The sequence below is a fragment of the Quercus suber genome, unplaced genomic scaffold (assembly GCF_002906115.3).
Source record: "Quercus suber isolate HL8 unplaced genomic scaffold, Cork oak 2.0 scaffold_92, whole genome shotgun sequence".
In the NCBI taxonomy this organism is placed as follows: Eukaryota; Viridiplantae; Streptophyta; class Magnoliopsida; order Fagales; family Fagaceae; genus Quercus; species Quercus suber.
The window spans coordinates 138,330-151,387 of NW_027069557.1; the positions used below are offsets into that span (position 1 = coordinate 138,330).

The 13,058-nt window shown below is 30.5% G+C and overlaps 1 protein-coding gene across 1 annotated transcript; it reads left to right on the plus strand.

Annotated features, from left to right (window-relative positions):
• The first annotated feature begins 7,430 nt into the window (after positions 1-7,430).
• On the plus strand, positions 7,431-8,594 carry LOC136067931 (uncharacterized). The gene is made up of 2 exons (XM_065774409.1): positions 7,431-7,796; positions 8,005-8,594. Exons 1-2 carry the CDS (start codon positions 7,569-7,571, stop codon positions 8,320-8,322), a joined length of 546 nt encoding a protein of 181 aa, XP_065630481.1. The 5' UTR covers positions 7,431-7,568; the 3' UTR covers positions 8,323-8,594.
• Positions 8,595-13,058: the final 4,464 nt, after the last annotated feature.

Genomic DNA, 13,058 nt, shown 5'->3' on the forward strand with positions numbered 1-13,058 from the left:
ATAATTATACACTTATTAACGTTAGTCATTTTTAGTAAAAAAATGTGTAAATTTTACTCATTTTTCTATTATACATCAACAATGTGAGTACTCTTAGTATTTCAAGAACTAATTAAAAGCTAAAAGCTTATTTGATCTCTTCAATCATACTATACTTGAGCTTTGCTTAGGTGGTAAACGTCTAAGGTAGAGCATGGATGAATCAAAAGATTGGAATCTTTTTAAGGAGTTTTTTCCCCTAAAAAACAAGTAAATCCTTGGTCATATGTGGCAGCCTTTGGCAAAGCAAAATTGTTTTTGTAAAGCACTTTGGATGTCATTCATCTGTTTACACTCTTTTTTCTTTAACAATTGTATTCCACGAGCATATGGCACTGAAATCGAGATCAATGTTGCTAAGTCAATTTGATCTAAGATCGCTTCTAATAAAAGTCTCAATCAAAGGTCAATGCTGCTCAACTTGATCAAGGCCCATTTAAGTGCAGTTCTGACTTTCGATTTCTCCCGAACAATTTGCTACATTGCTCCATTGACAAAATTTTCCCTCAAAATTAATTGAGATTCCTCTAACCCCATTATGTGACAGTTATAAAATTATCTTCGTCCATTAAATTATATGAGTCATTAGATCATTTAAATAAGTTATACTGCTAAAAATAAAATTATCTACTTTGCTACTTTTCTTTTTATTTAGTAGTTGCTAAAATTAATATTTTTCAAGAAATAGGCCCAAAATGAGAGTTGCAGTATTTCCCTTCCCAAAAAGTACTCGTCAAGTTGGAATGCAGTCTCCAATAATTTTCATAGAAAAACATTACGCCAAAACAAATTAAATATGATTTTACTTTCCTGCTTTTATAGTTTTATTTTTCTCAACTGTTGTTTCCCATACCTAGATCGGGATAATATTGCTACCTTCAAGTTCAAGATATGAACTTAAAGTAAGTCTCTTTTAAGAGAGAGCTTTCTCTCTGTCTCTCTGTCTCTAGTAAGAGAGCTTTCTCTCTTCCCTTAGGCAGTAGAAGTGTTCTGTCCCTTCTAACGAAGGAGAGTTTGTACCTCTAAGGTAACAAGTTTACCTTTGGAGCTAGTGGGGTTTTGTTTTCTTTGGGGTTTAAGGGAAACACAATCAGTTTGCATATTACCTATCACGGATATGGAGAACTTAGATGGAAAATGGAGTCAAATTATTCTATCCGAGAGGGAGAACACAGGCTTTGTACTTCAAAGGGATCAACAATCGGGTGACTTCATCCTAGCAGCACAGTTACTGACGCCACGATTCCTTGACATAGAAGCCGAGGCAAGAACTTCAAAACTATTATAGAGGTCCACGAATGGTTCCAGGATATGCAATCATAAGGAGAATCGAGAATTATTTGCCTTGGATAATCTGGGTGATGTGGGAAAGTGTTATTATGAGCATTTGAAGCCTAGAACCTGTGTTGAGTTTCATGGTGTTCAACAGCAGTCAAGCTCATCCGTGAGGGCAGGGGAGGGAGGAGGTCCGGTAGTGGTGCAAGTCGCGCAACCAGCAGAGAGGGTGACAGAAAGATGCGTTGATGGCGAGGCATTAAAGAGCATTGATGGCATTAAAGAGGGTGAAGCGCTGAACGATAATTGTGGGGACGTGGAAGGAACGTTACAACCAAATCAGGTAAACCAATTAATCTGGGATTTTAACAGGGCATTGAATGAGTTTGAAACCAAAAAGAAGTCTATCCATATTGGTAACCCTTCAACCCTTCCTTTTACGGAATTGATTGGTAATAAGTCAGAGGAGCATATTTGGGATCTGCCAGGTGGATTAGTAATGACTCATGAGTTTAGGTCGGTTAATATGGTCAATATTCCAGACAAGGAAGAAAGCGCAACAACAACAATGAAGGGTAATGAGCCTGATCAGTCCGACCAGCCTCCACACCGTGCTATTTGGAAACCACCTCCATGGCCGATCCTGAAGGAGGTGACCTCTGATGATGCGATTTTCCGGGAACAAAAATCTGTGGATGTTGTTTTGGATATGGGAGGTGGATTAGTGATGTTTTGGAGTTCGACTATTGATGTAATTGTGAAGGGTTCGGACACAAATTATATCGATACAATGTTTCAAGAAGAAGATAGGGCAGAGATTGGAGTGATCATCCGAGAATGCCAAGGAAAAGGCTTGGCACACATGGTCGGAATCATCCCTCTCCCCCTAACTGTAATAGAGCTTGAAACTTTGACTATATCGAAGGCTTTACAGTTTAATGCTGATATGAGTTTGGAAGATGTCACCCCAGAGGGAGTCTCAAAGATTGCAATGAATGCTTTGAATGCAGATTCGCAGTCTTTGGAATCCTTTGGTTTACTTAGTCGTGGTGTTAAATGTTTTGCAAGTTTATTTCATTGTAATAGGATTTCACATGTTCATAGAGAAGGATTGTTGTATTCTCACAGTAAGAGAAACGACAATGAGGTTGCTCATAGTCTGGCTAAAAATGCATTATGCATACCAGATTTTCAAGTATGGATGGAAGATGTTTCATCTCATATTGGTTCAATTTTACAATTGGATGTAGTTGAATTTTATTAATAAAATCCATCAATTTCTTTCTCAAAAAAAAAAAAAAAAGTTGAATTCATAATACTTTTGGAATCGTGTGGCTAAGGCCGACAGAGCGTACATAATATGATATAAGTTTAGGCACGAGTCAATTTCTTCCTTAGATTCAACACACATTTTTCACAATTTTTTTTTTTAGGAAAGATCATCTACTTTATCTTCATTTAAAATAAAAAAATAGTGGTTTTTGAAATTATTTATTTTAATTTGAATGGAAATAAAACCTACATTTTTTTTTTTCAAATAAAAGTACATAATAACCTAAAAAAATTAATAAAATTGTGTCCAATCACTTTTTGATTTGAAATATATTGGAGACATTTCTATACAAAATAAATATAAACAAGAAGAGATGAAAGCAACAAACTTTTTTCTTATATTTAAATCGGTTTTCCCTCCTCGTTTATTTATACATATTTTCAAATAAATTGAACCTTTTCTTTTTACTTTTGCATCTTCTATAATTTTACTTTAAATTTTATGTGATTTTTTTTTCCATTTTTATCTTACTAATATTAAGATTTATTTAATAAAGTATCCGTTTGGAACAACTTATTTGGCATGACAAATAAAATAAATAAAAGTAAATCTATATTTAAAATAAAATGGCATTTTAAAATACTATATATTAACTGATTTTTTTATTAAAAAAAAAAGTGAATTTATAACTTAGACAAGCACGGTTGAAGATTAGTTTTTTAGCTCCAATAAGTTTAATGATACAACAAATTTTACATAATTTTTCATAACCACTGAAAAATCATTCTATAATTGGTGTACAATCATTAATAGTTTTCTGAAAGTGATGGTGTTCTAATTATAATTTTTCACCTCAATAAATATATATTTTTAAATTGTAAGATTTGTTGCATCTCTTACATTGCTTTTTTAGTTTATAATCAAGGGAAAATGTTAACGAATGATTTAAGTAAATTAGTTCATGAACTATTTTTAGAAACATTTTAAGAGAAAATGATTAAAAAATTAATTTTTCGACAATTTTTTATAATTTCCATAAAAGTGATGTCAAAATTTTCTTAATATGGTTTATTAACAATTATTTTAATTACACTCGTCAACGTAACTATAATCAAATACCTATGGAAAAAACCCTTATTTAATTGATTGTAATTTGTAAAAGAAAAAACAAAACCAACAAGCATGCGTTTTAAACAACCTTTTATGCCACAAGTTCTTAGGCCACTACTTGCTATTAGAGTCAAAAGTAAAATTAATGACTTTTATAATTCATTTGTGGCCTAATTAAAGAGTGTCTAAATGCAGTGATTAAGGTTAAATTATTTTATTATAGTCGATTAGCTTTTGGCATGCGTGCATAACACATTGGTTAGTTAAAGAAGTATTTTTTTTTAATATATATGAAATGAGGCTTATAGGATGAAATTTATTTTTATTAAACGAATGACTATGACACACAACACTTTTCTTTCTTTTTTATTTATTTATTTTATGTATCATAAAACTAATATTAAGATTTATTTAATAAAGTATCCGTTTGGAACAACTTATTTGGCATGACAAATAAAATAAATAAAAGTAAATCTATATTTAAAATAAAATGGCATTTTAAAATACTATATATTAACTGATTTTTTTATTAAAAAAAAAAGTGAATTTATAACTTAGACAAGCACGGTTGAAGATTAGTTTTTTAGCTCCAATAAGTTTAATGATACAACAAATTTTACATAATTTTTCATAACCACTGAAAAATCATTCTATAATTGGTGTACAATCATTAATAGTTTTCTGAAAGTGATGGTGTTCTAATTATAATTTTTCACCTCAATAAATATATATTTTTAAATTGTAAGATTTGTTGCATCTCTTACATTGCTTTTTTAGTTTATAATCAAGGGAAAATGTTAACGAATGATTTAAGTAAATTAGTTCATGAACTATTTTTAGAAACATTTTAAGAGAAAATGATTAAAAAATTAATTTTTCGACAATTTTTTATAATTTCCATAAAAGTGATGTCAAAATTTTCTTAATATGGTTTATTAACAATTATTTTAATTACACTCGTCAACGTAACTATAATCAAATACCTATGGAAAAAACCCTTATTTAATTGATTGTAATTTGTAAAAGAAAAAACAAAACCAACAAGCATGCGTTTTAAACAACCTTTTATGCCACAAGTTCTTAGGCCACTACTTGCTATTAGAGTCAAAAGTAAAATTAATGACTTTTATAATTCATTTGTGGCCTAATTAAAGAGTGTCTAAATGCAGTGATTAAGGTTAAATTATTTTATTATAGTCGATTAGCTTTTGGCATGCGTGCATAACACATTGGTTAGTTAAAGAAGTATTTTTTTTTAATATATATGAAATGAGGCTTATAGGATGAAATTTATTTTTATTAAACGAATGACTATGACACACAACACTTTTCTTTCTTTTTTATTTATTTATTTTATGTATCATAAACTACATAAAAGAATGACCATGGTATACAATATGTAATATCCTTTGTATTCTTTATAATATGTAATATACTTAATGTATCATACTTAGTATTCTTTATAATATGTAATATTTTGAGTTTCTACTATTAATCGTTGCAACACAATACCTATATACTTTTAATTTTTTTTTATTTGATAGTTAATAATAAGACATTTGAACTCTTATTATTTGTTTTTTTTTTTTAATGTCTCATTTTGAATAAATTGAGTTATAAGACTTTAATAGTTAATCTATTATTATAAAATATAGGCAATAACATAGATTAAAATTTAGGTAGTTATGATAAAAAAAAAAAGAAGAAGAAAGAATTGTGTATCATAACTGTGGGGGGAAAAGGGTCCAGCCCAATATAATGGGCCGAAAGCCCATAGGAGAGCTATTTTGCGACCGAGAAGAAGGAGATGGAAAAAGCAGGGCCCATCTGGGAGTAGGACTCTCAGAAGGAATAATTATTATCATCCGAAGAGAATATCTCATGTCCAAAGAGGTTGTAATCATCTGATGCGAATATTATAAATCAATTGTGTGTGAAAGGCCAAAATGACCTTCCGATGACTCCACCTGATCAAGATAAGCTCTGAGTATGCTGGGAAACGATAAGGATGGAGAAATATCTAAGGGGAAAGCTGCTACCACCGTATTTAATATACTGCAGCAACTTTTTTGGCCACATTTATGTGGAGAAGACCCCTGAACAGTGCATCCTAACCTACCGCCACTCATACAAAGTTAAAAGAAGATGCTTGACGTGACATGTACTCAAGCAAACTCGTGGATGAGGAACAAGTGGACGATAGAGATGAGGAGAAGGGCGGCTATATAAAGGAAGGAGGCTCCTAAAGAAAAGGAGGAGGAAGAAGAACAAAAAAAAGAAAGAGAGAACTTGACTGTAACCCTAAGACCTTTATTCATCAAATAAACAATAGGATAGCTCTTCGGATTTTCAGGTTTTACATGTAAATTCATGTTGGCTTGTGTTTAAAAGTTGTGATTCATTGTTGTCAATCCAATACTTAATCTAGCTCTTTCACCCATACTCTACAAATTTATTATTTTGGGCTTGGGCCACAAATCCTAACCCTACAATAACATTAGTCTTTTAGAAAAATGAAACTAAGAAAAAATTGTATGTATATATATATACCCGTATAGAATATTACTAAAAATAAAATCTGTTTTTCAAGTTAAAACTTAAAATATCCCCTCAAATAAAGTTAAAACTTAAAATAAACTGACATGAGACGAAGAAAATAAAAATTAATGACATATATTTATATCTAATGAAAATTTATACTATTATACTATTATATAAAATACCGACAATTTTTATTTTATATGTTCACTATAACCACATTTGTGCTTAAGTTTGCCCTTTACTTATAGATTGAGTAATCATTAGGCACAATGGTGTCAAACACAAATGCATTTTATGCATAATTTTATTTGTCATCGAATATCAGTATATCACACGCCAAAATCCTTTTTTTTTTTTTTTTCTTTTTCAAATATATCTCTAGCTAGTTATATTTCTGTTTTATTTTTTTTTCCTGGCTGCTTCTATTTTTAGAATAGCGAGCATTAGCAATGGGAGTTTTTGAAATCCCAATTTGCTATTTTAACGCATCTAACCACAAAAACTAAGTTTTATCTAGACTGCTATTCCTAAAATTTGCAACTTAGTAATAGTAAATTCTTACTAATAAGATGTTATTGTAGCAAGTGTTTATTTTCTTTTAATTGTTTTTAATCTCTCTCCTCTCTCTCTCTCTCTCTCTCTCTCTCTCTCTCTCTCTCTCTCTCTCTCTCTCTCTCTCTCTCTCTCTCTCTTCTCTCTCTCTCTCTCTGAGACCTTGCCACTGGTGTAGGTCTTTTTACGTGGAGATTAGCATGGATCTTGGTGCTAAGATCGACATGCAGTTGTGGCATGGTCGAGGACCCATGGTGGAGATAGGTTGGAGGCATTGAGATTAATCTAATAATTTTGTGTTTAAAACAAGTCTAACAACTTGTTAAATTCAAATAAAAGTACAAATTTTAACAAAAAAATCTCATTTTAACCAATTGTTTANATATATATATATATATATTTTTTTTTTGAGTAGCCATATGTTCACTATTTGTGGGGAAAAAAACAGTCGGCACTAATAATTAACTTTAGCGTGTAAAACGGTGGGCCGCCTATTTGCCCTGTATTCAGTGCGCGTTCCTAACCCTACCCTAATAATTTCTCGTGATATGCCTATATAAACCCCTCCTCTCTAACGCTTCAAACCACATTAGCAAATTCCGAAGAAGCTTAGACAAGTTTGAGAGAGCCAAGTCCAAAAGAGAAAGAGTTTCTGCTGCTGTGGAAGGTTTCTTCCTTCGATAGAAAATTTCTCTTCTCTCCGAAGAAAAGGAAAAAAATCTCTCTGCGGCGGCGTAGATTTTTGATCTCTTTTGTCTTTGAAAAAATTTGAATTACAATGGCTCGCTCTTTCTCCAACGCTAAGCTTCTCTCTGCTCTCGTTGTTGATGGCTTCTCTAAACACTATTACCAGGTAACCCAAAAACCCATTTCTCTTCTCTCTTATTTTGCTTGTTTTTCCCTGTTTGGCAAAAAACACAGGAATGAGGAAACAGAGGGTTTTTTTTTTTTTCTCTTTCTCTGTTTCTTTGAACATCCAAACAGATCCGAATTTCTTTCATATTATGTGAATTCAAAATTAAAAAAAAAAAAAAAAAAAAAATAAAAAAAGGGAAACTCTTGTATAAGCTGTTTGTTTTAAAAGTTTAAAATGAGAGTAACAAACGCTCTTTTAAGCTCAACTTAGAAAATCTAGGTTGACCAGAACATTGACAAAAAGGAAGGAAAAGCCCGTGATTTCGCAAAGTGCGCACACAATCAAATCAATCCTTTAGCATATTTCTACTTTCGGTGCGCAAGTAATATATGAACGGGGAGATCCATTGATTAAAAATATTGAGTTAATTTTTATATGGTGGTGGTTTGGTACAGACGTGATATGCGGCGGCTTCACAAGGATTGCTTCAAGCGTGGCAAGAAGTGGTAATTCAGGATCAAGTATGGTGAAGAAGCAAGGCGAGGAGATTGTGGGGTCCACCGAGAAGGTCTCCGTGGGTCCCAGACCCGTCACCGGCTACTACAGACCTGAGAATCGTGTCGACGAGATCGACGTGGCTGAGCTACGTGCAATTTTCTTAAACAACAAGAACTAAAATTCATGGCTTTTTGGAGGCATGTAAATGTAACAAACACGCCTTCTTTGTCATTGCTTGGAACCAAACCCCATAAAAAGAAGTAAAAAAAACCACAATTAAGGTTGGTTCTGACATCATCATAGGACAACAAAGGATTTTAAACTATTGTTGTTGTATCTCCTCTGTGTAACGATTAGTTAATTGAAGGAAATTGGAGGATGTAACTTTTTTTGTTTATTAGTTCCATTGAGGAATGAAATAGTAATGATTATTGATTAGTATTTGCTAAACGACTAGTGTCCTCTCTTATGCTGTGTGACTATGAGTCTACAACGTAATGTTAATTTTCGGGAAAATTTTGAAATCACATAAAATGGATGGGGCAAACTATGAGTAGTTTAAAAAATAATGGATCCATGTAAAGTGTCAACATCTAATATTCTATTTTTAATACTAGTGTTCAATATGATATTTTTAAATTGAAAAAGTTGTCCACCTAGCCTTCAAATTAGGTTGGAGTACTAGTTAATCGTGGTGGATATTTATTTGAGAAATCGAGTCCATTATATAAATCTATTTCCAAATTAAGTTCCTTATAATCTGGCTAGATTTGTAGTTAAATGTCCAAAATTTTCAGTATGGATGGAGAATGTTACTCCACAAATTTAGGTTGTTTTTCATGCTAATATATATAGCCGGTTTATCTTAATTAAAAAAAAATTCTTAGTTTTTCTTCCAAAAAAAGGAAAACAATAAAATGGGTGGAAAGAATGACTTCCTCTAATCACTTGGAAGAGAAATCTATCATTTCCAAAATTGCGTCAGAATTCTGTGGTTTGGGTTCATATGTTAAGGTAAGAAGATAGTTCGAGTTGTTGCGGCTGCAACCATCGCTGGGTTTACCAATATGCCCCTTTTTGTTTGTGGGTATGAGGCTTGACACGCATGTGAAGCTCGAATGGTATTGAGGCACCTAATTCTTTTATGTGGTTCTATGCTTAATTTTGGTTATAGGCTTGCTAATTTGTTTTTGTCTTAAATTAGGATCTCTCAAATTGGATAATTCATGATTGCAGCTTTTTTTAATTAATTTGTTAAGGCCATAAAGTTATAACTTATGCGAATATATTGATGACAATATATACACAAATTGTTTAGAACTAGAACAATAATTTTTTTGATTAGCCATGGTTGGGGAGACGTCTTTTTATTACAGCTGAAACTGTTGTCATTACAGTTATTGTATGATTGGATGGCTGACGCATGCATTTTTTTTCCCTCCTTGGAGAAATTTGTAGACTTTTGCTTTTGGTCATTTAATAAAAAGTTAAAATATCTTACTTAGCTGTATAATAAAATAACTAGAACAAATAATTTTTGAGTGTTTTTTTTGTTGAACAAGAAGGGAATACAAAAGGTTTTAGGATTTTCAACATGTACACGGACTATTAATAACCAAAGTTTCATTGTGATTCCATTAAAAAAAAAAAAAGATTATTGTAATAGTATATATCCATATTGATATATACATATTAAGTCGATAATTTGTGCAACGCATAAAGTTTAACAAATATAGTTTTTATTCTCTTTTGTTTATACATGAAATTCAATAATGATGATAATTATTAAAAAAGAATTTATGATTGTATTTATATTAAATTTGATAATTATGATAATTACCATTTTACCTCTCATTACACTTAAAGAGATCCTTTGCTTAGGGCATGTTCGATAGACTATAATAAGTACTGTAACAATATAGTTATTGTTATAATTTAGTTATTCTTTAGTTTGGTTATATTTTTATTACAAGAAATAATCATTGTTTATTGATAACTATTATCAAAATGAAGAATAACTATTCTTCTCTAAAATAGTTGTAATAATTATTCCTTACTAGATGCAATGATTTCTAAATTTAATATATTTCCAAATAAACAAACTTTCCATATACACATAACAATTATAAAAATAAAAATCATAAAAAATAATTCATCTCTATCTCAAATTTTTAAAAAAAAAATTATTTTTTAAGGAAATATAATTGTATAAGTAAGATATTTCCTAAAATAAATCTCAAGTTTTATTCTAATTTTACAACTCACAACCAAACTTATTAATATGTTTAGTTATTTCATTATAATACATTTTATTCTTAGTAATAAATATTATAATTTCTGTCATAAATCCTCATTCAGTGTACCAAATATACCATAAATGCATAAAATGATTTTTGTTTAGAATGTGGGCGTATAGGTGTGAGCGGGTTGGCTATTTACAATTTTTTTTTGTGTGGTCATTTTGGGTCAATTAAAATTTTTTTTTAAGGGCATCAGATGTAACTTTTTGAAAATTCAGCTTCAATTTAAACTATATGTATTAATTTTTTGGAATAATTTTTTTAATATATATATATAATTATTTATAAAACAAAATTGGAGGTAAAGGAGGCCATGGCCCATGGCTCCTCGGTCCCAAAGCAGTTGTATATGTTTCTTCTTATATAGGATACCAAAAAAAAAAAGGCTATATTATTATTATTATTAGATAGGTAGATGATGTGAATGGTGAAACCGGAAGAGTTTTGAACCAGAGATATGTCACACTACAAAAGATGCCAATATTACTGGATTATCACTTTGAACCTCTTCTTAACTCAATATCTTTCCATGAGGGATTAAATTTTTATTTTTATTTTTGCCTATTCACTTAAGAAATGTGTTAATTAATTATATTATGTCCTACGTTAGTGTAACTTCGGTGTTAATCATGCCATTTAACTGAATGATTGTGTCCCCCTCATTCCCTCTAAATGGAAATCTTCTCTTATAAAAAAAATAAATGGAAATCTTTTCTATAGTCTATAACTATAAGTCGTCCCTACATACCTAACATGAAATTAGGTCATCTTTTTCTCCCAAAAAACAAAAGAAAAAGAAAAAAGAAATTAGGTGATTTTTACTTTCGCGGTTGGTATTGACCGGCATGTTTTCATGAAGATTCCACGAACAATAATCTAAGCTTTGCTCCCATCGCCATATTATAAAAAAAAATCTCATTTTAACCAATTGTTTATGTATCGTATAATACGTACGATTTTATAATAGGATTTATATGATACACACACTATATTATACAATTGATGAGCACATACATCAATACGATATGAAATTTTTTACACATAATATGATAGTATTGCGTATCATACGATATGGACAACTATGACGTTAGGATATATTAGTTAAAAGAAATTGTGCATGAGAAGGGCTATAACTTTAGAGAACAAACTTTTAAGGCCCACGTTCCTCTTAAAAAAAAAAAAAAAAAACAACTCTCAAGGCCCAAGTTTGCAGTAAATGAGCCCTTTCCTCTAAATTTGTTCGAGAGTCTTCCCTGCAGCTTTCCTGAGGAGGTTGCTTTAGACACTTTTGTATAAAGCAGAACCGTCAACCAAAGACACTGTCTTTGGTTCTAAATAAAATCTCCACTTGTTTTAAAAAAATAATAAAATAAAATAAAATAAAAAATCTTCAAAGGCCCAAGCCTGAATAAAGCAGAACCGTCAACTTTTTTTTATTTTTTATTTTTTATTTTTAGAATAAAGCAGAATCGTCAACTATAGAAAAATTTTGGTAGCTATACAAAACATTAGGGATTTATTTTTGGGTAAATTATAATTTGTATTTGTAACTTATGCCCTTACATATATAGTTTACAATCTTTCAATTGCTACGTTTGACCATCTGATACTAAGGTTTAGACTAAAATTAAATTGCTACTTTCTGTCCAAAATAGGGTTTATGATTTCATTTTAATCCCTAAAGATTTCATTTTAATCCAAATTAGGCTATGAAAATATGGCAAATAAAAAAAAATTGTGGAAATTAATTGTGATATGATCAAACCTCAATAAGGTAAATAAATTGTACACAAAATGTTAAACCTATTTATTTAAACCGATCCAAACAATTTCGTTTTAGTTCTAATCTTAGAAAATCAAATATAGCAATTTAGAATTTGTGAATTAAATTGTTGTTGTGAACACACATTTAAGTAAAAGTCTCACATGCATGGAGCAAAAATAAAGAACTTAAGAAGTTAATATAACATAATTAGACCAAACCTCAGGTTAAGTGATATAATATATCTCCATTTGCACTTCTCAAAATAATAATAATAATAATAATAATAATAATAATAATAATAATATCTCCATTTGCTATATTGATTTGTGGAGCATACAATGGGATAGAGAGAATGGGATAGACAATTTTGATTCTTAACTCGGTGCTTTTTTGTTTTTTGGTTTTTCCCTTCTAAGTCCAAAAAATAAACTCCGGAGAGAAACACCCCACATAGACTCCCGTTAAGGGTTTTTTTTTTAAAGAAAACTCCAATTAAGGTTTATAATATAATATAAAGGGACATTATTTAATTTAGCAAATTAGTCATGGGTTTGGACCCTATTATATTATATTAATACTACTTGAGTTCCTTCTTCTCAAAAAAAAAAAAAAAAAGTTTTTTATTTCTCCAAGTAAAAGTTCTACTCATGTGTATATATAAGAATCTCCCTTTTATATGTAACTTTTTTGGATGTTATTCCAAGATTATTTGTATGAGTTTTGAGCTCTAAGTACATACACCTTGTTTATACCCCAACTATGAAAGGGATCTTAATAAACTTATTAACTTATTACATATCATCATCAACTCTAATACCATTTGTTAGAGAGATGATCCAAGGAATCTAT

Excerpts from the sequence above, each read along its gene's own strand:
- LOC136067931 (XM_065774409.1), top strand. The coding sequence starts at position 7,569 with ATGGCTCGCTCTTTCTCCAACGCTAAGCTTCTCTCTGCTCTCGTTGTT. Across the intron at positions 7,797-8,004 it reads CCGAATTTCTTTCATATTAT|CATATTTCTACTTTCGGTGC; the intron begins GTGAATTCAAAA and ends TCAATCCTTTAG.